The 27,694-nt window shown below is 46.4% G+C and overlaps 1 protein-coding gene across 8 annotated transcripts in view; it reads right to left on the reverse strand.

Moving 5' to 3' along the window:
* MCF2L (MCF.2 cell line derived transforming sequence like) overlaps positions 1 to 27,694 on the reverse strand; it is a 337,829-nt gene that overhangs the window by 195,438 nt on the left and 114,697 nt on the right. The window contains exon 1 of one of the 8 annotated variants that reach the window (XM_023553209.2): positions 3,221 to 3,532. The exons of 5 other annotated variants lie outside the window; for them this stretch is intronic. In XM_023553209.2, the coding sequence (XP_023408977.1) occupies positions 3,221 to 3,317 (97 nt within the window). In that variant the 5' untranslated portion in view covers positions 3,318 to 3,532. Of the gene's footprint in view, positions 1 to 1,197; positions 1,439 to 3,220; positions 3,533 to 27,694 lie in introns of those variants that run through there. 2 more of the 8 variants (XM_064275210.1, XM_023553212.2) reach the window with 2 other exon arrangements.

The following is a 27,694-nucleotide window of genomic DNA, read 5'->3' on the forward strand; positions in this document are numbered from 1 at the left end:
TGCAGGCAGCCGGACTTCAACTAATTGTGTAAAAGCGTCAGTGTTGTTTGGGTGAGTCCTATCACCCTCTTTGGCTGTATTGTTTCAATTTATTTCGCCTCTCAGAGACCAGCTATATTAACAACAACAAACAGTACTGCTAATCGTAGTGGTATTCGTTGTAATACTTCCTTCCAGAACTACTTTTCTTTTTTTCTTATCGTGCTTTAGGTGAAAGTTTACAGAGAGAAATTAGTTTCTCATTAAACAATACACGAATTGTTTTGTGACACTGGTTGCCAAACCCACAACGTGTCAACACTCTCCCCTTCTCGATCTTGTGTTTCCCATTACCACCTTTCCTGTCCTCTCCTGCCTTCTTGTCCTTGCCCCTGAGCTGGTGTGCCCCTTTAGTATTGTTTTATGGACTTGTCTAATCTTTGGCTAAAGGGTGAACCTCAGGACTGCCTTTAGTACTGAGTTAAAAGGATGTCTGGGGGCCATATTTTCAGGGTTTCTCCAGTCTGTCAGACCAGTAAGTGTGGTCTTTTTTTCTGAGTTAGAATTTTATTCTACGTTTTTCTCCAGCTCCGTCCAGAACCCGCTATTGTGCCTGTCAGAGCAGTCAGTGGTCAAAGCTGGGCACCATCTAGTTGTGCTGGTCTCAGTGGGGTGGAGGCTGTGGTAGTTGTGGCTCATTAGTTCTTTGGACTAATCTTTCCCTTGTCTTTGGTTTTCCTCATTCTGCCTTGCTTCAGACGGGGTGGGACCAGTAGACATTATCTTAGATGGCCACTCACAAGCTTTTAAGATCCCAGATGTTACTCACCAAAGTAGGATGAGGAACATTTTCTTTATAAACTACATTATGACAATTGAGCTAGATGTCCCCCGAGACCATGGTCCTCAGCCCTCAGGCAAATAATTTGGTACCTTAGGGTACTTCCTTACATTTGTGTTAAGACTTCACAATTTCAAAACACATTCACACATACCTTGCGTGCTCCTTCTAAAGGCTCAGTGTGGTAGATTGGATGAATGGGAAATACTAGCCAAGGGCAGACAGACAGTAAGAACACATTTTCTTAAAATGACCTCTTTAGCATAATTTTGAAATGTCAAATTCAAAAAAGACAGCAGAGTAGGTTACATTTGACAGCATATTTTGAATGGCAACCTGGCCTTGCGTTCCGACTGACAGACTCTGATATTCCTTACCTGGTGATAAGAAAACGATACAGGGACTCCCACCTCTCCCCTGCTCTCTGTGCGCCTCTAGATGACGAGCTGCAGTTTCTGAAATCCAGGACTTCCAGAGGTTTATTTTCACTTCCCTGTTTTGCCACTCTGACTCAATTTCAGCTTCTACCAGTCAACTATTTTTAACCAAATGGGGGAAAACAGTATCTCCTCCGGGCTCTTTCGACAGCGATTCTCTGTCAGATTTCTCTGTCACATGAGACAGAAGTTCTGAGAGAGCCAGGAGGGGAATTTGGACATTAAATCAAACAAAAAAGGGACAAAGAATGAGAATCAAAACAGAAAGTCTGCAGCTCTGTATGCATTTCACACTGGGCGAGTTCAGGAGATAACAACTCAGATCTCGGGGCACAGGTGCTGCAAGGCCCCCTCCCCAGCCCCGTGCTAACGGCACGTTTCTTGGTGTTGTTGGTGTAGAGGTTTCACTGACAGATTCCTGAAGGCCGCCTCTCGGTCCTCAAGGTGTGACCTCCTGCCCAGCATTGCGGGATGGGACTGGTGAGGACACCCTTCAGAGAGCCCATCCAGCCTTCAGATCCCAGCTCTCAACGACCTGAGCTAGAATGAGGTGCCAGAGAACCCGCAGCCCCCAGAAGAGGCCAGTGTGTCACTCCTCTAGCAAATGGTCCCTGATGCATCGCTGCTGTCACTGTGCCACTGTGGTCACCGGTGGTCACTGCGGTCACTGCGGTCACTACGCCATCACTGCGGTCACTGCGGTCACTACGCCATCACTGTGGTCACTACGCCATCACTGCGGTCACTGCGGTCACTACGCCATCACTGCGGTCACTGCGGTCACTACGCCATCACTGCGGTCACTGCGGTCACTACGCCATCACTGCGGTCACTGCGGTCACTACGCCATCACTGCGGTCACTACGCCATCACTGCGGTCACTGCGGTCACTACGCCATCACTGCGGTCACTACGCCATCACTGCGGTCACTGCGGTCACTACGCCATCACTGCGGTCACTACGCCATCACTGCGGTCACTGCGGTCACTACGCCATCACTGCGGTCACTGCGGTCACTACGCCATCACTGCGGTCACTGCGGTCACTACGCCATCACTGCGGTCACTGCGGTCACTACGCCATCACTGCGGTCACTACGCCATCACTGCGGTCACTGCGGTCACTACGCCATCACTGCGGTCACTACGCCATCACTGCGGTCACTGCGGTCACTACGCCATCACTGCGGTCACTGCGGTCACTTTTGTTCAGCCCATAAGGGAATCAGTGCTCCTCACCACCCTCCAGTAAATTTTCTGAATTTCAAAGTTAATAAAAGAATCCCCCCCTCCCGAGACAGGAGGCTTGCTCAGCCCCATCCATGGCCCTGGGTGACTCTGCTGACATGAAGAGTCACGGGGATTTGTAGCTCCCTGGAAGAAAGCCGACTACAAATGGACCTTTCTGTCATCTGATCCACAGTTAATGTAGGAGGAAGGAGGGTCTTCAGATACGTTGCATGGCGCATCACTTTGAATAGGGAATAAGGGCTACTAGTCAACAAGTTTTATTTTGTTTTGCATTTACAAATGTAGACCTTCAATATCAAGTTCTTCTAAGACTTGGTTCAACTGCAGTTTTGACAGGGGTGGTTGGTACTTGGTGAAATCTGTCCTCTGAAGTTTAGACCAAGACGTGAAGCTTACACTTGCTACCCAAAGGATGATCGTTTGGTTTTGGTAACTGATGACATAAATTTGTAATTTGGGGGCAAAAAACACACTTAGTCTTAATCTCCACTCCCTGAGCCCTCCTAAACCCCAAGAGATGTATTACGAGTGATTTCATGAAAACACTTTACTTGCTTGATACAAGAAATCTATATATCATCTCCATGTTGCACGATCCAACTACAGAACTGAAAATGGCCACCACCACAATTCAGAGTCTTGACTATGTTCAAATATACTTCCTGCAAGGGACCCACCAAGGTACAGCAATTCATGAAACCAAACAACTTACCCTCGGCAAAAGAAAGCAGCCAGGAGCACCACTCAGAGTAAATGTAGTAGCTTTTCATCTCTGCCACGGAAATTCGCATGGGATTTCCGTCTCCCATGGCTGATGACCACAAGAAGGGAAAGACACATTCTCTTTCCTGCGTTCAATCCTGCCATGCTTCCCCCACTGAACTTTGCTCCCTAAAATCTTCACAAAGGACCAGCTGACTTTTTACTTTCGTTTCACCCATTAACTAGAACGAAGCATTAAAAGGTAATTGCTCTCCCAAAGCTAACATCTCCTATATCCACCCTGCGTATTTACACACACGACTCCAGGCGGATTTATTCAGAGCGACTTAAGGGAGAAGCCTGAGCTTCTGTTCAAGGCAGAAGGGGCACGTCTTCAGGCATGATTTTGCTTTTAAAGGAGCAACAGGAAGTTTAAATGCAGCTCATTTTCCCACACTGCCTACAAAAGCATATTCAGTAGAAAAGTTAGAGACCATTTACTTAGAGCAACTCTCCGCTGTCACTCTCGCTCCATTTGCTTGGGTCACGAGGCTTCGTACACACCTGACAGTTTGAGGAAACTAACGGAAGTGGAGGTGAAGGAAGCAGAGCGACAACCACCAACACGCCAGCCGCGGTGGAGCCTACTCGAACTCATGGCAGGCCCACGTGTGTCCGAGCAGAGCTGTGCTCCATCGGCTCTTCACCGGCAGATCTCTCGGCAGTCTTTCTTCCAAGGCGCCTCTGGGTGAACTTGAACCTCCAACCTTTCAGTTAGCAGCTGAGCACACTAACCATTTGTACCACTCAGGGACCCCAGCAGAGATGAAGGGGTCCTGTATTCCAACGTCCCTCTTCTCCCTTTCTGGCTTTTCATCCAAGACGTGTGTGTGTCTAACTGGTCTGGGGCATAAGGAATCCGCCCTGCAGAGCCAGACAGATGTTTGGATCACCTCATCCTGCCGATGCAGCCTGTCCCTGCCCCTTCTCTCCACACAGTCTGGATCCCAAAGGGACAAAGCCTAGTCTAGAAATGAAGGCTTCGGAAGATAAGACGGATAGCTAGAAAGGTTCTCTTTCACTCTTAGTGCTCAGTGATCAAGGTAATACACAGTCTGTAAATTTAAACCAGCATATACATAGAGAAACATCCATTTCTCACTTGTGTCAAAGCCTGACGATGGGTGGTTCACAGTGCTTGGACAACAGGGATGTCGTTTTCCCCGGGGAGGGCACAGGCTGCACACCCGAGGCCTGGATGGTGGGGGAGGTGTGGATGGGTGTGTGCTCACGTGCCATTGATCCTTAGCACCACGACTTATGACCTCAAAATGACCCATAGGTGGGGAGGGGGGCGCTCACAGTCCCTCCAGCTTGTCTTCCCTGAATCCTGAGCAAAGCACTCCCCAAGTGAGCCTGAAAAATGGGAAGTTTGGGGAAGGAGGCTAGAAGAAGTGACTTCAGCCAAGTTTCCAGAAACAAAAAGTACCACTAGACCACTGAACAGTTTTCCCCAGCAAGTTTCACTATAACTGATAAGGAGAGCAAAGTACTCCCCAAGTGAGCCTGAAAAATGGGAAGTTTGGGGAAGGAGGCTAGAAGAAGTGACTTCAGCCAAATTTCCAGAAACAAAAAGTACCACTAGACCACTGAACAGTTTTCCCCAGCAAGTTTCACTATAACTGATAAGGAAATATCTCCATACAAATATTTCCATTCTGAATAAACACACTTTGAAAATAAGCAACAGTCTGTCCTCTTGCACTTACAAGTCTCACCAGCTCTCAAGTGGGTTGTTTTAAAAGATTAAACAGCGGTGAAGATAAACGTCTCCTCCCTCCCCATTTCTTTTATATGTTTTGCTTACTGTAACTTCTGAAAAAAAGGGAAACCAAATTTGGAAGTACTGAAGCAGTTGTAGGCAAGAGTTAATTTATCCAGTTAAGACCTAATTAATCCAACCACAAAGTTTTAACCTTCCACGTGCCTGTTCAAACGTAAAGGTACTTTAGGAGAATGGTGGCTTTTCACAGGCTTCCTCACCACTGGCCACAGCCACACAAGCCTTTTTAATCAGAAAAGAAAGCTCGCCACCTCAGCCACATGATTTCAGATCCAACCAGGCACTGACTGCAATGCTCTCCTCCCTGGGGCACATTAAATATCAGCGTTCAATGCCCGAGAGCTCTCCTTGCTTAATGGAGTGTCCAAAGCATGATGCTTGAACCATATTTTTATCCTGGCCTACTTTGGAAAAGGGATCTCTGAGTGGCACAAACAGTTAGGTGCTTGACTACTAGCCAAGAGGTTGGTGGTTTGAACCCACCCAGAGGCACCTCGGAAGACAGGCCTGGCAATCTGCTTCCAAAAGGTCACAGCCTTGAAAACTCTATGGAGCAGCTCTACTCTGCACACATGGGGTTGTCATGAGTTGGAATTGACTGGATGGCAGTTAACAATACCACCACCACTTTGGAAATGTCCTCACTGAGATTTAGTGTTTTATTTTCAACATTTTTAGGTGGCTGATAAGAAATGTCCCTCTAAAGAACATTTATTTTCCAAAAGAAAGAGAAAAAATCCCGAAGATGTCTTCTATTGAGTGTTCTGATGTCTCCCATGTGAATAGCTAAGGGACTGGCTCTAGAATTCTTTCCAGAACATTTTTCTTTCCTGATCTGCTTGTACATGTCCTTATAACCAAACATTTTCCTTTTTTGCATTAGCTACCAGGAAGCTCAAAGGTAAATTCAGTGCTCACACACCGTGATCAACTCACTCCACATGCCTAAAATTTATTTATCTGCTTCTTTTAATTCTGGTTCTGCTTAATTTTTCTATGTCATGTATGGTAAGTTTTTGGACATTTTAAGGCAACCTCAAACATGTTTCTACAAAGAGAAATTTCTAAATTATAAGTAAGCAATTGGCTTTTCTTGGTTTAACTGAGATTCTGTCCCAAATGCCCCGGAGCAGAAAAGAACAGTGTAGCTGCTTCCCTCTGAGATCTAAAGCTCCATGTAAGTAGTGTTGTTTCTGAAAGTGCTGTGGTTTGTCGTAGGACAGAGCGGTGGTTGACATTCCAGAAATTTTCCCTAACTTCCATTTAATAAATAGATAACATCCACTTCCAGTGATCCAAATAATGTCATCTTGAAATCGTATCTTCTCCCTGTATGACCTCTTGTGATAGAGAGAAGTGTCTGTTCTACTTGCAGTGTGAGGTTTAACTGTCTCCTAACCTGACGCTACGCTGCATTTCTCAGTTTCAACCTAAGAAAAAGGAAAAAAGGAAATGGCTGTGGCTGCCTGGGAGAGATGCTGAGGCCAGCCTGGCCCAGACGCATGCATGGATGGGCTGTGCAAGAAGGGGCCAGGGACAACTCCCAGAAGGAAGAACAGCAGAGGCGTCGATAGCTTTTTGTTGTTGTTAGCTCCATCGGGGTTGTCCCCGACTCACCACAACCCCATGCACAATGGAGCAGAAAGCTGCCCCTCCTGCACCATCCTCGTGATCAGCTGCAGACCGGACCATTGTGATCAGCAGGGTATTCATGGGCCGATTTTTGAAATTAGATCACCAGGCCCTTCTTCCTAGTCCACCTCAGTCTGGAAGCTCTGCTGAAACCTGTTCAGCATCATAGCAACACGTGAGCCTCCACTGACAGACGGGTGGTGGCTGCTGGTGAGGTGAACTGGCTGGGAATCGAACCTGGGTCTCCTGAATGGAAGGAGAGAATTCTACCACTGAACCACCATCTCCACTGATAGCCTCTTAGGGAACAAGTACAAGTCAAGCAAAGGCCTCCTAAGGAGCCCGGTCACTGCTCCAGTTACTCAGGTAAACTTAGCTATGAAATGCCAGGCTAGAAACCTGCAGGCAGGCCCAGGTGGCTGCACAACACCAGGCCTACCCAGGGCCACGATGTGTCCCAAAGCACTTAGGCATCCACCATCCACATTACATCCTGATTACCAACGGATACAGCAGATGAGATAAGAGAGCAAAAGCCCTCTAATGGCACCATAAAAGAGAAGCCACACATGTGAGATGGCATCACGTTGCTCGTTAGCTCCAACTTACGGAGAAATAATGGCCTCAGCCATGGGAGTTTCAGGGAGCCTTTTTGGTCCTGGTTATCAGGTGTGAAAGCACTCATGGCTATAATTTTACTAAAGCTTTACTTTTATTTCTGGTGGGCTCATAAAAGGAAGGCCCACTACCCAGAGGTGTGTTTGTTTGACACAAAAAAAGATTAACAAGGCTCTTTCTGAAATGTTCAGTTCAGGACCCAGGATTAAATCTATACCATTGAACATACACCCCATGAAGTACAAAGTCTAAGTCATTTTACCTTTTTGTCACCCATATGATAGAACCAACTACAAGTAATCATCTGGGCCCTTCCAATGAAAACGACTTGCTGTTGTTAGTAGCCATCAAAATGAGGCATACTCGTGGCGGCCCTATGTGTGCAGAGTAGAGCTGTGCTCCATAGGGTTTTCAAGACCGCGATCTTTTGGAAAGAGATTACCAGGCCTCACTTCTGAGGCACCTCTGGGTGGGTCTGAGCCACAACCTGTAGGCTAGCAGTTGAGAACTTAAACATTTGCGCCACCCAGAGACTCCACTGAAAACAACACAGTAGTAGACAGACATTCACAGTGAGCAGCACCTTCAGACCAAACACTGCACTGGGCTCTTGATACACATTTAATCCTAAAAACCATCTAAGGCAGATCTTATTATCCCAATTTCACCACTGAAAAATTGGAAATAACATGTCCTAGATGACACACCCAACAATCAGCGGGGCTGGGATTTGAACTTGCATCTGCCAGCCTTCCTCCGAGGTTCATGAGCTTTGCTCCACGCCATCCTGCTAAACACATAGCAGTCATGTTCACCCACCATTTTACTGACATGCTTGTGCCAAGGTCTCCCATGATGTAACTACCAAATGCAATGGAAAATAATTTAATGCTTACTTTTTCTGAGTTCTCTGACATAAACTGACCACTCCCACCTTAAAACTCTTTCTTGGACTTTGTGACACTGTCCCTTCCCAGGTCTCCAATTCTTGTACTTCCTTGATTATTCCTTCAGTCTACTCCATACTTAGTTTTGATGACTCTAAGGACTCTGTCCTTGAACCTCGTTTACCTCTCTACAGTGGCCCTGGGTTATCTTGTCCTTTCTCATAGCTTCAACTCTTTGTTAACTCCAGCCCAGATTTCATTTCTGAATTACAGACACAGACATAGGCATCATCACAGTCCTTCCCTTGGAAGCTTCAACTCCATGTTCCAAAAACCTCACGCACTCTTTAGACACTAGCCTCCACCCCTTATTCTGTTATCCTTCCATCATGCTTACCTGGAAAAACAAACACCAGATCAAACCAACTGCCCACCTTCCCTGCACCGACCCCTGAATTGCTAGCCCCCAGCTCATCCGAAATCACACAAAGGCAGATCTTTCCGCACACCTGCAAAGCCACGTTTCCCATCACAACTAGCCATGTAACAGCTCAACAAGCCTTCTGTGGGGCAATAGTCTTCTCTTTCTCGTTCTTCAGAGGGACTACTTCAAACGTCTCCTGTTTGCCTCAGTAACTCCATGCTGTCCCTATGCCCAGTCCTTTACTTTACAGTGAACTTCTGGGGAGAACGTCCTCACTACTCACCACTAAACCACCAGCATGAACACACCTACACCCACTCTCCCCCTGATTTCAGGGAAAATGGCATCGCTCCTCCTGCTGAAAGCTATCCCACCACCCGTGCTCTGGGCCACCTGCTTTTCTCCCTCCATGTATCTTTCAACACTCTCTTAATGGTCCTTTCAATGTGGATATTCAGGATATTCAGGTCTCATTAAAAAAAAAAGTCCTCCTTGACACATTTCATTCTCTCAAGTCTCCTATTCTCTTTATGACCAACATTAATAAAAGAGAGGGGGTGGAGAGGGAAAAACACCAACTAGATAGTAGATACGTAGTAACTCTGGTGAAGAGTAAGACAATGCAGCACCACTTCACCAGGGCAAAGTCATAGGAACTTCAGAGACACATCCAAGTGCCCTGAGGAACTGAGCTTCTGGGGACCATGGTCTCAGGGGACATCTAGCTCAACTGGCATAACAAAGTCTATAAAGAAAATGTTCTATATCCAACCATGATTAGTAGTGTCTGGGGCCTTAAAAGCCTGCAAGTGGCCATCTGCGATACATCTACTGGTCCCACCCATGCTGGTGCAAAGGAGAATGAAAAAGACCAAAGACACAAGGGAAAGATTAGTCCAAAGGACTAATGGACCACAACTATCACAGCCTCCACCAGACTGAGCCCAGAAGAACTAAATGGTGCCCGATTACCACCATGGATTGCTTTGACAGGGATCACAATAGAGGGTCCCAGGCAGAGCAGGAAAAAAATGTAGAACAAAGTTCAAATTCACACACACACACACACACACACACACACACACACACAAAACCAGGCTTGTTGGTCTGACAGAGAGTGGAGAAACTCCAAGAGTATGGCCCCCGGACACCCTTTTAACTCAGTACTGAGGTCATTCCTAAGGGTCTCCCTCCAGCCAAAGATTAGACAGGTCTATACAGCCAACAATAACATAAATGAGGGACGTGCTTCATAGTTCAATCATGTATACAAGACTAACGGACACACCAGCCCAAAAGCAAAGATGAGAAGGCAGGAAGGGACAGGGAAACTGGGGTAGAGAAGGGGAGAGTGTTGACACATCCCAGGGTTGGCAACCAATGTCACAAAACAATTTCTGTATTAACTGTTTAATGAGAAACTAATTTGCTCTGTAAACCTAAAGCACACGCGCACGCGCGCATACACACACACACAAAGTCACATATACCTGCTTCTCTCCTTCCTCACCTCCCATCCATTCTTCACCCACCATGGCCTGGCCCCACAGCTCACCAGAAGCTGCTCTCCTTGAGGCAACCAACAGCCTCCTGTTGCTAAACTCAATGGAAACTTCTCAGCCTCATCTCACTAGAACTCTTTCTACTATGCTCTCTTCTCTTGGGCTGAGTAGCACCAAATTTTCTTGTTCCCACCTACTTTGCTGGGCACTCTCCAGGTTCATCAGTCCCCTCCGGCCATCCCTAAAGGCTGGAGATGTCTCAGAGCTGTCTCCTGGTTCTGCCACTCTCAGCACACACACTCTGCCTGGGTGAGCTTCCCTACTCTCATGGCTATACTTAATGTTTGGGTGCCGATGACTCCCATGGCCATCTCCCAACTACATCTCATCATCCACAGGATCTGCCCACTTAGGTGCCCTCCAGGTACCTGACACCGCACAGGTCCAACCTGAACTCACTGTCTCATCTCATGGACCTGCTTACCCTCAAGTGCCTGCTCTGGGTCAAAAAAAAAAACCCCGTCACCGTCAAGTCAATTCCAACTCATAGTGACCCTACAGAACAGAGCAGACCTTCCCCATAGGGTTTTCAAGGCTGTAAATCTTTATGGAAGCAGGCTGCCACATCTTTCTCCTGTGGAGCAGTTGGTGGGTTTAAATCACCAACCTGTCCATTAGCAGCTAAGTGCTTTAATCACTGTATCACCAAGGCTCCTCTACTCTGGGCCAAGCACCTAGGAATACCAATAATCTAGCCTTTCCCTCCTTCGCCTCCCAAAAAGATGAATAATGTCAAAGAAATAAAAACCTCCACACAGCATCAAGTTCCTACTTAAAGGAAACAAGTGGGACTGGGAGGACGTCCAAACGGATGAAGTTCAGTACAACAAATGTGCTCTTAAATCCCGAGACACACACCCGGGGCAGCACCAAAGCTAGTGGCCCAGGAGATGGCAACAAGTAACGGATTGCACCTCTTAGCTCTGTAACTGCACCACGAGCGGCCCAGCCACAGGGAAGAATCCCCACACATGGAAGTCAAGCACCTCGTTGACAACATGCACATACAGAGTCCACAATCTTGTCTCTCAGAATGTGGTCCATGAGCATCACCTGGTTGCTGGTTAGAACTGCTCAGACCCACTGAATCAGAACCTGCAGCTTCACAAGATCCCCAGGTGATCTCCACACACATGAAAGTCGGAGAAGCGAGATGCTGCCTTCAGAGGCTGATGGGTCAGGTAGGCCAGGTTTTACATTTTAAATGGAAGAGCAGCATTCACGTGGTCTCCATGCACAAGACCACAGCACCTCCCCCAATGTGGCTATTCCAGCCAAGTAGAGAGCGTTAACTCAGTAGAAGTTAACATTTTGAAATGAGACATCTTTATAAGGGTTGACAGTCATACAATATAACTCTGGATGTAAGATCGGTCACCTCTTCTTACAGCAGTACTTACAGATGCCAAAGACGGAGCACGGTCATCACCATCAGACTCTCCTTTCATGCCCACATCACCCCAGCAGGCAACATGCTGTTGTTGCATTTTACAGGGAGCACACGCCCTCAGAGTGCTACATCACCTTGCCTGGACACATGGCGGGCAAGGGTGGAGCCAGGCTCAGGCCCAGGCTGTTAGCCCTCTCCCCTGAGGGCATCAGGACGATAACTTAATCCTCCTTCCAAGCTGGTGGGGTCCTTGTTGCCCTCTAACAAACCTAGAGCTGTGAACGAAGATCCCAGTGGCTGGGGGTGTTCTGGTAAGACAACTCAGGCGACCCTCTGACTGCCCCCACTTCCCCACCTCGAGACAATGGCCTTGGGAGTAAGGGTGGAATACAAAATGAACTTTCATTACCCACCCACTGTGCCCCAAGCACAATGCCAGCGGGTTTCACATCCAAACCCACTGCTGTAGAGCCAATTCTGACCCATAGCGAGGCTACAGGACAGGGTAGAACCATCCCAGGTTACCAAGGAGCGGCTCAAGGATTTGAACTGTGTACCTTCTGGTTAGCAGCTGAGCTTTTAACCACTGTGCCATGAGGGATCGTTTCGAGTCTAGTCCCTCCTTAATTGCCTTATTAATTGTCTTAGAAGAGAAATAAACAGACTTTCTAAGAAGAGTCAAAGCCTTTTTATTTTAACCCTAATTATTTGAATCACACAGCTAAGACTGACGACCAGTGTGCACAACCAGTAGCGTTTTAGATGTCCTGTGCTCCACACAAGAGCCCTGGAGGGAAGGAGAAGAAACAGAGAGGCGACAACACCTGAGGAGGTTTACTGCCTTTGTTTCGTCCACACCAACAGCTCCATCTGCTCCATCCCGGGGGGCTCTGCCAGGAGCGGGGCTGTCTGGTCCTGCCTGCTGTCCCACCTTCCCAGGGCAGGGGGCTGGTTTCACACAGGTGTACTGACTGGTGGAGACAAAATACCAGTGGTGTATCTAGGGTACTGCACCGGCCCTGGGAGCGTGGAGCCGTGGAGCAGTTTCTATTAACCTCGTGCAGTCCAACGTCCTTCCCCCAGCACGGTAACACGTTCATTAGAATATTAACGAGCTTAGCTTGTACTTCTGAGCTGATGTTATAGTAAAGTTATCTAAAAGAGGGGTGTTGGATGTTTGGACAGGGGTGCAATTTTAGTGCTTCCCGTAGGTGCCGTTTTCCGTAGATATGCTACTGGCCTTACCTGGTTAACAGAAACTGCTTGGTGGTGCCACGTGCCCAGGGCAGGTGCAGTACCTGCCATACCCTAGTTACAACTCATGGAGTCCCTGAGCGGTGCAGTTAATGTGCTTGGCTGCTATCTGAAGGTTAGCTGTTAACTGTCTACCCAGAGGCACCTCAGAAGAAAGGCCTGGCAATCTCCTTCCAAAAACCAGCCACTGCAGGCCCCGTGACAGAGCACAGTTCTACTCTGACACACACGGGGCCTCCATGAGTCGGCATCAACTCTACAACACTGGTTTTTACCAGACCAGCATGGATGCTTTGCTTATTTGCTCCCAGATTCTAACTGCTGCTCAACCCTTGTCCAAAAGGACGCGTGCTCTGGAGTTTTAGAAATGTTCCCAAGCCATTTTGAGGGGCCGACTCGAAGGAAGCAGCACAGAACTGACTCTGCCGTATTTCTAAAGTCCTGGACAGAAGCTGGAATGGGAACAGTAAGGCATTCTATCCACGGAGCGGATTCCACCCTGACGGACGTCCAGTAACTTGCCTGAGGTCACAGTTATCTGCTGTCCCATGTTCTTCAAAAGCAGCCCTGAATTTTTCTAGATCCCTGAAAGCACATGCTACTGTGAGGAATGAATATGATTTCAATTGCTCCCCCTAAAATTAGGAACAAAGCTCTTTTCTCAGATTCAGACAATCCATTGCAATATACTAACCCCTTTGGATAATTTGCAAAAGCACTGAGACACAGAGGAATTTAAATTCTTCCGTCTGGCTGAGCAAATGTTCAAAGCTCCTGTGACTGTCTTCCAGTTAAAAGTGGAATTGTACAAAAAGAGAAACCCTACTTGGAAAGGGACAGCTTGCTTTTTTTTTTTTTTTAAAGCTGACAAGCTTTTTCTCACTGCCGAAGTCTGGTTCACAGACATCTGACTGCAAAAGAAAAATTTAAACTGCAACTTGAGGGGGTGGGGAGGGCAGTGGACAGAATTCCATTCTTCTAAAGATTTCACTTGTTTGAAAAAGGGCCGCTGTACGCAAAACAGGAGCCCTGGTGGTGCAGTGGTTAGAGCGCTCAGCTGCTAGCTAAAGGGCAGCGGTTGGAACCCACCAGTCACTCTGAAGGAGAAAGATGTGGCAGTCTGCTTCCGTAAAGATCACAGCCTTGGATACCCTATGGGGGCAGTTCTACTCTGTCCTATAGGGTCGCTACGAGTCAGAATCAACTCAACGGCAGCGGGTTTGATTTTGGGTTTGGTACGGAAAATTCCTCAGAAGCAAGGATGGCGAGACTGCGTCTTACATACTTTGGACATGTTGTCAGGAGGGATCGGTCCCTGGAGAAGGACATCATGCTTGGCAGAGTACAGGGTCAGCGGAAAAGAGGAAGACCCTCAACGAGGTGGATTGACACAGTGGCTTCAACAATGGTCTCAAGCATAACAACGATTGTAAGGATGGCGCAGGACCGGGCAGTGTTTCGTTCTGTCGTACAGAGGGTCACTATGAGTCGGAACCGACTCGATGGCACCTAACGACAACAACAACAACACAGAAAATTTCATTTGCCTAAGTGTTTTCTTCTAAAAATTCACTCATAACTACTTTCTTTTACTTTGTATCTAAACCTGTGATTTCAGCAAAAACAGAAAATCGTAAATCCATGCTGCTAAGAACCATAAAACAAAAGCATACCTTGTAGTAAACCAAGTAACACTAGATCAGTAGTCAGACTTCAAGCTAAGACTGCTTGACAGATCATTTCTAGCCTTTTCAAAGTCTTGCAACTGACACACAGTTTTTGCTGGTCAGATGTTGACACAGTATTAAAAGGGGGTACCTGCCCACTGGGGGGACACTGGGGCACCTGTTGCAGAGCCCGGTGCCCCATGAGGACACTGCCTCCCTCTCCCGCCTCACCCGGCTGCGTGTGCCCCACGGCCCCTCGACGTCTCCTGAGCAGCAGCCGGAGCCTCCGCAGTCCTCCCTGGAGTCCTCGTGATGCGCCCTTCTCGGCCATGAGATGTTGTATTTTCTGGAGTCACTCAGCAGGACAGGGCGGGAAGCCTCTTCAGGATCTGGTTCACGAAAGCCAAACTAAGGCTTCCAAAGCGGGAAGCAATGCACTTTCCAACTTCCCTTCAGTTCTCCGTTTGGGGAAATCAAAAGAAAGGTGGGAAAAAAAACTAATCAAAAAAACAGGCAAGGCAGGCACGAGCAACGCAGAGAGAGGGGACGCCTAGGACACCGAGCTTCTTTGCCACACAAAACAGGTATGCGTGTTCTCTAGTTTCCTTGGGTTTCACCAAATCATGTAGGAAAGAAGAAACGATGGTCACGTTCACCTCCTCTGAGATCCTGCGCACGTCTAGAAGGCAGCAAGCAAAGCCTTTGCAGTGGTCTCTCCTGCTCCCTGCCCCAAGTGTCCCACTTCAAAGTCCTCACTATCCCTCCTCCGTGCTTCGCTGCTTTCCGCTGGCATTGACAGTCCTCGTGGGCCCGTGCGCAGAAACGAGCTCGTTCAGTCTCCAGGCCGCAGGCTCTGCCTCGCCTCGGGACCTGCGAAGCCACCCCCTCCAACTCCTGCCTGGAAACTCAGCCTTGCAGAGACGTGATCCTGCCCCTGGCCTTGCCCTCCAGGCCGCCCAGAGCCAGGGAACGGGAGAAACCAGGGAGGCAGAGAAAATGCCTGTGTTGTTAGAGAAAGGCAGCTACAAAGCAGGGAAAATACCACACCCCGCCAATTTATCTGCAAATTCAGGGAGTTTCCTTCCTTAGGAAGGGGGACTTGCAGGGACCACAGTTCCAAATTTCATGGAGCTGCTCTGATACTTCAAGCCAAAAACACCTCCTGAGCCTCAGGAAGTCTCAAGTTCAAACAAACAACGACAAGCCAGGAGGAAGGGAGGGGAAGCGGCTGCAGGCTTTCTTGAAATAAACTGGGAAGTTCTGTCTGGTCTGTTATTCTGACTGCTGTAAAGCCCAGGAGAAAGGAAACGATGCTGCTGCCCTAGCTTGGCAAGCGACACTCTCCACTGAGAGACGCTGAACTGAGCCCCGAGCTGCAGCAGCTTGCGACCCTGTCTGCTCTCGACACCATGGATGCTTCAGTGGGGATGTGATGCAACAGCTGCCAGGATTCCCAGCTGACTGGCTCCTAGGGTGGTGCGCTCCCTCCTCGTGTTCTCACAGCTGTTGTCTACTGTTGTGTGCCAGGCACTGTGCTGGGCACGCTTCAGTATTGTAAATCCTCACACTCAATCTGCAAGGTAGTTCACTTTAGTGCCAACTTTAAACATGAGGAAACTGAGGCTCAGAGAGTTTAAGCATGATTATTATATGCTCAAGGTCACATAATAAGAAAGTGACAGAGAATTGGCACTTAAGTCTGTTTATGAAAGACCATGCCTTATCCCCTAAGACCACAGGTGCCTTTTATGAGCCAACATAATTAGAGCAAGCATATCTGGTTTGCAGCAATAAAATGTACGTAATTTCAGCAGCTCAAAGCACACCAATCTTCCAATAAAATTTCGTAGATGTTAACATGAAGAAAAGAGACCCCATCAAACCTGTCTGCCCTTCTCACTGGAGTCTGTAGCATTCTCAGATCACGAGTGAACAATCGCAGTCGCATGGGGCCACATGTGCCACAAGGGCAGACGCTCTTATACCTTTTTTTTTTGCTTTCCATAACACACTGATTTCATCCAGAGCTTCCTTTTGTCATGTGCAGATTTAGATTTGCACTTCTCAGTGCTAAACCTTCGGTGTCAAGAGCTGGAAAAGACAGAGAGAGAAACACATATGCTGCCTCACCATTCCCCACCTCCCCGTCTCCCTGCCTGTCAGACTACATTCTTCTGTCTCCCAGGAGCACCTGGACTGTTACCTGCAGAACACAACAAGGTAGGCTCTGAGGAGACTAGCCTACATGAATGGAGTAAATGGAACTTGATTTCTGTCCATCCAGTAGAAAAACTACAAGAGGATAGCAAAATTAGGAGCCTTGAAAGTCACATTCAACACTTCACCTAGAAACAAAAGAAAACCATGACTAAGATTCAAGACATTAGCAGCCCGTTTTTGTCAGAAGCTTGCTTTTTCATTTTTGTATTTTCACACTGGTTTCCAAGCAGAGGAGCAAATCAATCCCAACAACTCAGAGTCACACAATCAGGAGGAAACAGATGGCGTGTTTGATGTAGAGCCTCCAGAACTCAAGCCATCTTCAAAGGATCAGGAAAACCAAAGCTTCTTAAATGCTCTGTTCAAAATACATCCAGCAACACGGCTTTTAAGGATCCAAAGAAAGCAGCATACATGAGTTGAAGCCGACTCAATGGCACATAACAACAACGACTACGTAGTAATTACTCTTGAGTCACTGATGGGTGTTTCTGTCAGATCACCACCTTATTTTTCTCTCCATGTCTTTCCGTTCCCCCATTTAAGTGTTAATGTACACATGGAAAATCATGAAAATTTGGGACATCAAGTGCCGTTTACTGAGCAGATGAGTAAGTCTAAATGCACACACGCACACATACATACAGTTTATTCTTTAATAAATTATTTCCATTAATGAATTCAAGTGCAGGTGGCTAATTCAATTTTCCACAAATCTGTAAATATCTACGTGTATTTTAAAGATGTTACTAATTGAAACATTTTTAAAAAATCAGTTCTAAGCTATGAGCCTGTCACCTCACCCACAACCTGTTAATTGCTTCTTTCTGTACGTAATGTAGTCTTGCGGTTTGGTGAACATCTTGAAAACTTGAATGTGATCTTCCCAGCAGCCTGCTGGCCATTTCCTTCCTAAAGCTTCTTGATAGCGTCCCAGTGAAAAAATACAAAGAGCTGAGATCCAAACATCTAGCTCAACTGGCATAACAGCTTGTAAAGAAAATGTTCCTCATCCTACTTTGGTCAATAGCATCTAGCGTCTTAAGAGCTTGTGAGCAGCCATCTAAAATACTCCACTGGTCTCACCCCACCGGGAGCAAGGGAGAATGAAGAAAGCCAAAGACACAAGGGAAAGACAGTCCAAAGGACTAATGGACCACAACTACCACAGCCTCCACCAGACTGAGTCCTGTACAAGTGATGGTACCCGGCTACCACCACTGACTGCTCTGACAGGGACCACAATAAATGGCCCTAGATAGGCCTGGAGAAAAACGTAGAACAAAATTCTAACTCTCAATAAAAGACCAGACTTACTGGCCTGGCAGAGACTACGGAAACCCTAAGAGTATGGCCCCTGGACACACTTTTAGCTCAGTAATGCGGTCACTCCTGAGGTTCGCCCTTCAGCCAGAGATCAGACAGGCCCACAAAACAAAACAAAACTAAAGGGCACACCAGCCAGGGGCAAGGATCAGAAGGCAGGAGGCGACAGGAAAGCACGTGATTCCGAACCCAAGGTCGAGAAGGGAGAGCGTTGACACGCTGTGGAGTTGGTAACTAACGTCACCAAAACTAGTTTTTCTGTAAACCTTTATCTAAAGCATAAACATAAAAAAGAGTTGAGATCCAAGATCTTCATCCCCGCACACTGGCCTGCATTAGGTTCACTGACCATGGATTAGGAAAGCGTAAGGAAATCGTAGACCACTTGAAACGTGGATTGACTTTTCTGGACCCGGAGTTATGTTTTATACAATGTGGTCCTCGAGCTACTGTTAAGAAATGCATATCAATAAGTAGTATAGATTTTGGCAGTAAAAGAGTCATAAATTAACCATGCCAGGGGAGTAAGGAGTTATTTAGTGCAGGTCTTAAATCAAAAGAGATTATGGGCAATTTAACATTCGATACTTCTGGAAATGAATACAGGCAGGGAAGTGGCAGCCTGTGTACAAGCTGGTATAAAAGCTGCAGCTGGCACTTGAGTACTCAGGTGCTGTTTTCATTCTTTTACAAAATTTTATACAGAAAACGATACATATGATACAGGCAGAGGTCAATAAATCTCCACAAAGTGAGCCCACATCACAGACAGTGATGAGAAGAAACAGTGCCCGAGAAGCCCCTTCGTGCAAAACCCCTCCCAAAGACACCTGCTGTTCTGACTTCTCATTGCTGTTAGTCTGCCTTTGAGCTTTACACTTTTCTCGTGTGGTGCCATTAACTACTTTTGTGTGTGACCTTTCTAGCCATGGTCTTGTAACTCCCACCCAGGTGATTGTGTGATAGGGTAGTTGTGGCCTACCAAGGGGATTGGTCAGTTTTGCCTTAAATGAGAGCCAATTCCAGAGCAGAGAGGAGCCCACCACCAGCAAGAAAGGAGAGACCCGGCAGCAGAGACCCCTCAGCAGGAGACGGCATGGTGGGCTTCCCTGTCCACAGAGAGAGAAAGCTGAGTGTCTTTGGGCAGAGACTGAGGGCCAGGGAGAGGCATGTCCGCCAGCATGGCGGGGAACAGGCTATCCTGATGGAAGAACTGTACCCCGAGTGTTCCTGAGCCTGAAGTGTGTAACTGCTGCTTCCCCCAGTAAACCCCATAACCGTGAGTGTGGTCTGTGAGTTCGGTGTGGCCAATGCAATGAATTATCAAACCCAGTAGAGAGCGCTGTGTGAGGGACAGTTGGTATCAAAATTGGTAGAGAAGGCGAGAGAGGAGGCAAGCCTGACCTCCACCCTACAGGAATCACCCCTGGGCTGTGATCTTGGTTCTCCTTCCCCCTTGTGGGACTGGAGGAGGTCAGGCACCGCCCCCCCCCGCCCCGCGCCGTTTTTACATCTGTCCTCTTTCACTCAGTGTTACGCTTGTGAGTTTCATCCCTGTTGTTGTGGGTATACAGTCTCATTGTCATATTGCACGATGGGATCAGACCACTGTGACCCACAGGGTTTGCACTGGCTGACTTTTGCAAGTAGATCACCAGGCTTTCCTTCCTAGTCTATCTTAAGTCTGGAAACTCTGCTGAAACCTGTTCAGCATCACAGCAACACACGAGCCCCCATAGACAGTTGGGTGGTGGCTGCACTTGAGATGCACTGGCCGGAATCAAACCTTGATCTCCCACATGGAAGGGGAGAATTCTACCACCGAGCCACCACTGTCCTCATCATTGCTATATTTAAAAAAAAAACAAACAAACACCAAACCCGTTGTCAAGTCAATTTTGACTCATGCTGACTCTATAGGACAGAGCAGAACAGCCCCATAGGGTTTCCAAGGAGTGGCTGGTAGATTTGAACTGCCGATCTTTTGGCTGCTAACCAAGGTGAGGCCAACTACCGGGCCAAGTCCACTGAGAGGACAATGCTGGGTCCTCTTCTGCCTTGTAAGCCCAGCACCTAACTCAGCACTGCACTGGCGACATGTTGGAAGCAACAAATGAGTCAACCAATCCATTCTGTGGTCCCATATGGACCCACACTGTCAGATCACTTTTAAATTTAAAGTGTTTAACGGGGGGGGGGGGGGGGGGGGCGTTGAATGGAAATGCCTTTTGTCATTTTGGAGCCCTGGTGGTGTAGTGGTTAAGTTCTATGGCTGCTAATCAAGAGGGTGGCAGTTCAAATCTACCAGCCGCTCCTCGGAAACTCTATGGGGCAGTTCTACTCTGTCCTACAGGGTCGCTATGAGTCGGAATTGACTCGACAGGTTTGATTTGGTCTCGGTTTTGTCATTTTTGATGGCAACATCTTCACTCTAACAGAGAAAGGCCCGGGAGCCGGGCAAGCAAGATAACCTGCAAGTCACTTTTCAGTTCTGAAATTCAGAGGCTTCTATAATTCAGGAATAAAGTCGTCAGCAGAAAAACAAGTTGTTGATAAAGCCCAGAACTTGATACTCTTAAAGCTGAGCTTTAATACGTTTTATTTTTTTTAATACAGAATGACATCACAACTGATGAATAACGACAAAATCTAGACATTATGCCCAAACCATATAAATTTAGAAATCTACGAAAATATAGGTAACAGGCCACATGGTATTTTAGGTCATTTATAAGTTGCATTTTCAATCATTTTTCAAAGATGGATTCAAACTTGGCTGGGCTAAATTTTAGATAAAAATTTTTCCTCTACTGGGAATAAATGCGCACATTTGAAATGCTCATTTATCTGCTATATTGGAGGTTCTAACACACATCACATCAAGCAACGGTTTTGTGTCTGTATATGTTCCTGGTAAAACTTGGCTCCCAGGCGGGACTTCACTGTCACGTTCCCCTGAAGACAGACTTCATCTTGCTCTCGCCACTCTATCCGTAGCGCCTGCAGACACTCCCTCAGTGTCGATTAAAGACGGAACCAACCAGCAAGTCCGTGTAAAACAGTGATCTCTCGGTGTACATCACCACTCCTGCCGATCTCTGGACTGGCTTTCGGCAGACAACAAAATTTTTAGTCCTTTCAGAACTGATGGAGGCATAGAATTATAAAACACATAAATCGTGAGGACCTAACATCTACGTGCTTTCAACAGCTTTCTAAATTTTGCTATCATTTAAATATCAAATGACATGCTTTCACTTCTGAAGGACTCAGCAATCAAAGTACTTTTTTAAAATGTCATCTCCGAAGATAAAGCATTCTTACAAAAATGAAGTCACATTTGGGGCATTAGTTCGCCGTCTCTAATACTCTGCTAAAAATATCATTAATGAAACTTAATACTAGTTCTTTCCTTTAGTGAATTAAGTACCAAAACTGTGGTATAAACAAAAAAGTGGAGAAACTGGCTTTTATGCTTTGGGGATTGGTCTCATTTCTTTAAAACTAGTTATAAAAGAATAAGGCCAAAAATCAGAACATTTGCTGAAACACCAATTTAGGTACATAAAAGCCACTTAATCTCTAAAATTTAGAAAGAATGAGCTCTTTCATATTTTCAAATTTGCAACTTAAAATTGTCTTGGAAGTCTCCTCCCAAAAGTTTGATTTCTACTTAGCATCTGTGTATCTTTTCGGATTTAAGCTGGGACAATTGTTCTTCTGAGGGAGAGAGAGAAAGCGTTCTACTCTGGAAACCCCTTCATAAAGAGCTGTGTGTTAAAGCCTCCACATTAAATGGTGCTGTCTTTTAACAGTGGTCCTCTTGGAGAATAGGTTTATTATTGGACCCATAATGACAGTCTAACCAGTCCTTTCCTCTCTGTTCCATACCCTCTCAGAGACTTCCTTTTCTTTTAACGTACTTGGAAAATCACCACAGGCTTCATTATTTGGATTATTCATATTATAATATAATTAATAATATGTAATAATATATATTTTTTTTTTAATAATAATGGAAGCTGACATTTACTGAGCCTCTGAGCACCGTGAGCCTGGCACTTGCTAAGTATCTGTATGTGTGACAGCAAGCCTTTACTGAGGACTTCCTGCCTGCTGGGGACCATCTGAGGGGCTTTGTGCTTCAATCCTCAGAGGTAGGTACGCTCACTGAAACCACTCTCCAGATGAGAAAACTGAGGTGCGCACAGCTGGTAGATGGCAGAGCTTTGCGCATTAGTGTTGCCAGGGATTCTGGCCCCAGAGTTCGAGCTCTTAATTCCTCTAATACTCAAACCTCCTATAGAAAATAGGTGCTATTATCATACCTATAAAGGTAGGAAACCTCATTTTCACATTTTATTCAAATATTACTATAAGAACATCAGCATATTTCAACTTCAGCATTAGAATTCTGATATACGCAACTAGATTTTTAGGTGTGCCAAACAGCTGAAGTTAATTTATAAACACTGTGAAAGATATAACAAATATTTCTTTCTCCAAACTCAGGAGTATAAAATGAATGTGACTAGATAAATGGTCAGAAATATAAAAGTGCACAGATACTATTTACAACAGTTTAAATTCAACTCAAAGGAATAACATTTACATAGAAATGGTGAAGAAACGGAGTTGGACAGAAATAGCTTCCAACGATGAATAAATACACTTTGTATGTGGGGTCAGTGGGGGGGGGGTTCAGATTGCACCCCTGACATTGTCAGAGGGGGTCACACCAAAATGACTCCAGGGTCCACTGTGGCAGCAGGTGAGCCGGCGCTGCTGGGGGAGGGGTCACCAAGGCAATGACATCACTAGGGTTGGTGTCACCTGTCACCCAATGCAGTCCCTGGCCACCATTAGGCAGAGAGGAGGGTCTCCCCTTGGCCAAAGGGAGAGGGGAGGATCTGCAGGGGTGGGGCCAGGAGGAAGGGGGGCTGCTCCATCCACGGCGGGGGGGGGGCCAACATCATGAATTACTGTGCTGGGTGACACCAACCCTAGCGACATCACCATGTGGGGTTGTTGTTAGCTGCCATCGAGTCACTCTTGACTCATGGTGACCCCAAGCTCAATGAGACCACAGGGTTTTCACTGACTGATTTTCAGAAATCAATCACCTGGCTTTCTTCCTTATCCATCTTGGCCTGGAAACAGCATCATAGGAACACACAAGCCTCCATTCATAGATGAGCAGTGGCTGTGTTTGAGGTGCATCAGCTAGGAATTGAACCCAGGTCTCCCACACGGAAGGCAAGAATTCTACCACTGGACCACCAATGTCCTCAAACCAGATACACAGAAGGCAGTTTTATTTTCTAGAGTTAAACTGCATAAGACTATGTTTGGTCAAATTCCGAATCGGTGAGCGCTAAGCGACAGTAAAAATTATTCTCTTCTAGTGGAAATGTGTTTATCAGCTACAACATCCAGTTCACGAGCAGCAGAAGGTTGAAACGCTTTTCACTCAGCGCCTGTTAATTTTTGGCAGTTGTAACAAAATTAGGCTGTGACTTCTAGTCTTGTTTCTTTTATATTTACTGGTCTGGGAAAACCTAGTTCAGGGTGAATTCTTTGTTATTAGGCTGTTCAGCTGACCAAGAACTCACTGACCAGAAAGGTCTGCGAAGGTAGCTCATAAGAATCACGGCTCTTTTATTCCATGAGCCCAGACTAATATAACACAGCACCAGCACGGCAAACATACAACTTAAATCGAGACTGAAGCAAAAACTTCCATCAAACTTGGTCGCACTGTGTGGTCTTGGTAGAGTAGGCACCGTTTGGTTCTGACAGTGAGGCTCACAGCAGGGCTGAGAATACAACATGGTCTTTATTCTCAGGGAACTCCAAATCTCACCGGAGGGCAAAACCAACGCAAACAATGCAAACCAGGAAGTGACTGAATGCCAAAACGGACGCTATACGTTAATGGCGGGGGGGGGGGGGGTAAGGTCGTTAAGAACCGGCTGGGACTACCTGGAATTGATTCAGGGAGGAGGAGATTCTGAACTAAGCAAAGAAATGGAACGCTGGCAACACAACCAGGCCCAATGACAAACAACACACTGATTTTACGGACACAGTACTACCAACACAAGGCACACTTCAGTAAGCCGGTTTTTCATTTGTTTGTTTGTATTGCTTAAACAAAGGGTAATTAGCAAACAAAAAGGGAAGCACGAAGGTGAACAATTTCTACAAATTGAAATTAATATTATCCTCTTGAAGGCACTTACAGCATATTTTGGAACCTCCTTCAGGGGCTCCTTTTTATTTTAAGTATATTTTAAAATATACTTAGTGTCTTTTAAACACCCGTCTTCAACCACTAAGAGTGGCTGAACTCTTCCAGACAGCTGACAACCACTCTTTCAGACAGCTGACCTTCATTTATAGCAAGGTCAACTGAATATGGGAATCTCAGAGAAATTATTTTGAGCAGGGGTAGCAATTTTAAAAGGAGCTCTGGTGGCACGGTGGCGAAGGCACTCAGTGCTAACTGAAAGGTCAGCAGTTCAAACTCACCAGCTGCTCTGTGGGAGAAAAGACCTGGCAATCTGCTCCCCTAAACATTACTGCCTAGGAAACTCTACAGGGCAGCTCTACTCTGTCCCATGGGGTCTCTATGATTCAGAATCGAGTTGCCAGCACACAACAACAATAGCGATTCTAAAAGCCACAGAATCAGAGTCGCAGGGAACACTGCAGGTCCCCGCTAAGCTTCCCTCTAAGGCAGGACCCTCCACAACGGCAATCATGAGCTGTCGCCGACTCCACTTCAACACCTGTGACGCTTACGCTCGCGACGCACTCCGTTTTTGGAGCTCTTTGGAAAAATGTTTCCTTTTAGTCCAAATCTGCTTCCTTAGTTTCTACTCATCGACCACTTTGCATGAGAACACCTCCATTCCTTTTCCCACGCAACAGCACTTAGATACCCGAAGGGCACTGGCAGGTCTCTGCTATGTCTTCTCTTTCCCGAAAATAGTAAAAGAGAACACCGAAAAATCTAATAAAAACTAAGAAAATGAAATTACCTAAAGACATGCTAATAGTGTTCTTCTCCCGTTGCGTGCCTAGTTGTTCATTGATGACTATTTAGACCACACTACCTGGAATAATCAGCTATTGCCACAATAGTGCTACATAACTACCCCAAAACTCAGTCACATAAAATAAGCATTTTCTCTCGTGATCACAGATCCACGGATAGGCTAAGGCAGCTCGGTGCCACACGCCTCATTTTGGATCCCAGGATGAAGGGGCATGATCTCGTGAGGGAAGACCTGGAGCACGAAAAGCCAGCCGACTACGCAAAGCACATTTGGAGTATCGCATCTGCCGAAGTCAGTCACACAGGCAAGCGCAGAGTCAAGGGCGAGGGGAATACACTCCGACCGTGGTGGGGAGCAGAGGGGTGAACATTTACAGAAAAATAATCCAAACTAGCTCAATATCCGATAGTTATACTCTCTCCCCTTTGTTCACAAAGATTATCAAGATAGCCTTTATCAATCCAGGCACTTTTTGGTCTCATTCTCATAAAAATAATTTATTATGAATTTAGTGTCTCTTTGCTGGTAGGTGACCTCTTTCCTACTCACAATTCATTTAATCAGCTGTGCTTTTTTTATGCCCATCACGTTCATTGGTCTGTAGTTTCCTAATCATGTGTTTTCTTTTTGAAAATCAGAAAAGCATTCACAAATATTCCATCTTCTGGTGTTTCGCCTACTTGCCACACTTCCTCAATTCACATCAACACGTTCTTTCTGTATCTCGTTAGTTCAACAAACATATACGAAGAACATTTCGTGTGCCAGGCCCTGGGGATACAAAGTCAAGTAGGGCAGCACTGTGGTCTCGATGAGCAGGTTTGGCACAAAGAGCCCACAAAGCAAATGCTGAAGTCCAATAAAGAGAGGTGCCAGGATGGCACAGATAAAGGAGCGGTATACCCAATGGGAGGTGTAATGGCTATACACTCAGCTGCTAACTGAAAGGGTGGCAGTTCAAATCCACCCAGCAGCTTTGTAGGAGAAAAGACCTGGCTATCTGCTTCCGCAAATATTACAGCCTAGAAAACCCTATGGGGCGGTTCTACTCTTTCACATGGGGTCGCTATGAGTTAGAAATCAACTCAACGCACTTTACAACAACATATGCAATGCGCTTGAATATCCAGCGACCACGCAGGTGGCACAGGACCGGGCGACCTTCTGTCCTATTACACATAAGGTCACCACGAGTTGGGGCAGGTTCGACCCTTAAGTTGATTCCTTAAAAAGGACCCAAGTATTAACTGACCAGGCAGACAGCAGAGGGCAGGGACCTTCAGGCAAAGAAAGCAGCAGCCAAAGTCTACTCAATTTGATTCAGTCTGAAGCGTTCATTAAAGGAGTTAGGTGCTCTGTTTTTATCTTCCCAGATAAGCTGAGCCTTAACACCCTCTAAACTTTACCCACTCTGTCTTTCCAGGTTGAAGCTATGAACACAAGCAGAAGAGTCATTAGCTCTGCTTTGTCAGTCCTAACTGGGCCAGCCATTTTTCCTTTTGCTCTCAAACCCATCCCGACCTTTTCTGCCCCTACTCTGTATTCCCAGGTTTCCCTGCCCTCAAAACTCCAGGGAGTTTCCACCAAGGGGAGGTGGGGCACTGTGAAGACCAGAAGGCAGGAGGAGGGGAAGACCAACTATGGGCAGCCGTCAGAAAGCAGCTCTAGCTCTGGGTGGCTCCGGCTCCTGCTGCAGCCGTGGCCTTGGCTCTACACCTGCCAAGGGCCCTGCATACTGTGCTCTGGTAGAGACTTTTCTGTTTCTTCCCCTGGTGTCCCTCCAGCTCTGGGGATGGTAGCTGCTTCCTGCTATTCCTAAACTTTGGGCTGCCTCGTTGTTTCATTTGGCCTCTTAGTTTTTCTACCAGCTGTGTAAACAATTCCCTCTATTAAATCCCTTCTGTTAGAGATCCTGGAATTGTTTTCATAACTGGATTCTGACTGTCCTGTAGCCCATTTTCACTGTTCCACCTGTCCCAAGCAATCAAGCTCCCTCTATCTTGTTTTCAATGTACATTTTAGAAGCGCTTTCATTGTCCCAAGAACATTCATATGTCTCAACACATTCTGGGCTTAATCAAATCTGCCGGACACTATTCTTAAGAGTTCAGGGCCACTCTTTCATATTTGCTCTGGGTTTTTGCTCTTTCTTCTACCTTTTCTTCATGTTTTCTTTGACTTTCAGAGCTGAAACAAACTCATAAATATCACAGCTACAGCCCTTTCATAGCTACTTAATTTTTGGATAGCTTCTGTGATCTTAAAATATATGTAAACATGGTAAATAAACACCCTAATTTTGTTTTTTTAAGCCAAGTTATACGATTTTCGCAATTACTTTCATGCTTATATATTTCATAAAATGGCTACTCAATATGTACTTTTTGGTTTCATCATCACAAGGCATTTCAGCCATTTTTTTCTTCCATCATAAAACATTGCTATATATGACTTTGAACTTTTTACTTCCTTATGGTCCATACACACGAGCGGACCTATGGAGTCCGTTTCTTGCTTTTACGGCATGCTGCTTATTTCCTACGTGACCCCAGAGAAGGGCAGCCCAATTTACAGTCGCGCGATCAGAGCACCACTGCATG

This window comes from Loxodonta africana, chromosome 23 (assembly GCF_030014295.1).
Source record: "Loxodonta africana isolate mLoxAfr1 chromosome 23, mLoxAfr1.hap2, whole genome shotgun sequence".
Classification (NCBI taxonomy): domain Eukaryota; kingdom Metazoa; phylum Chordata; class Mammalia; order Proboscidea; family Elephantidae; genus Loxodonta; species Loxodonta africana.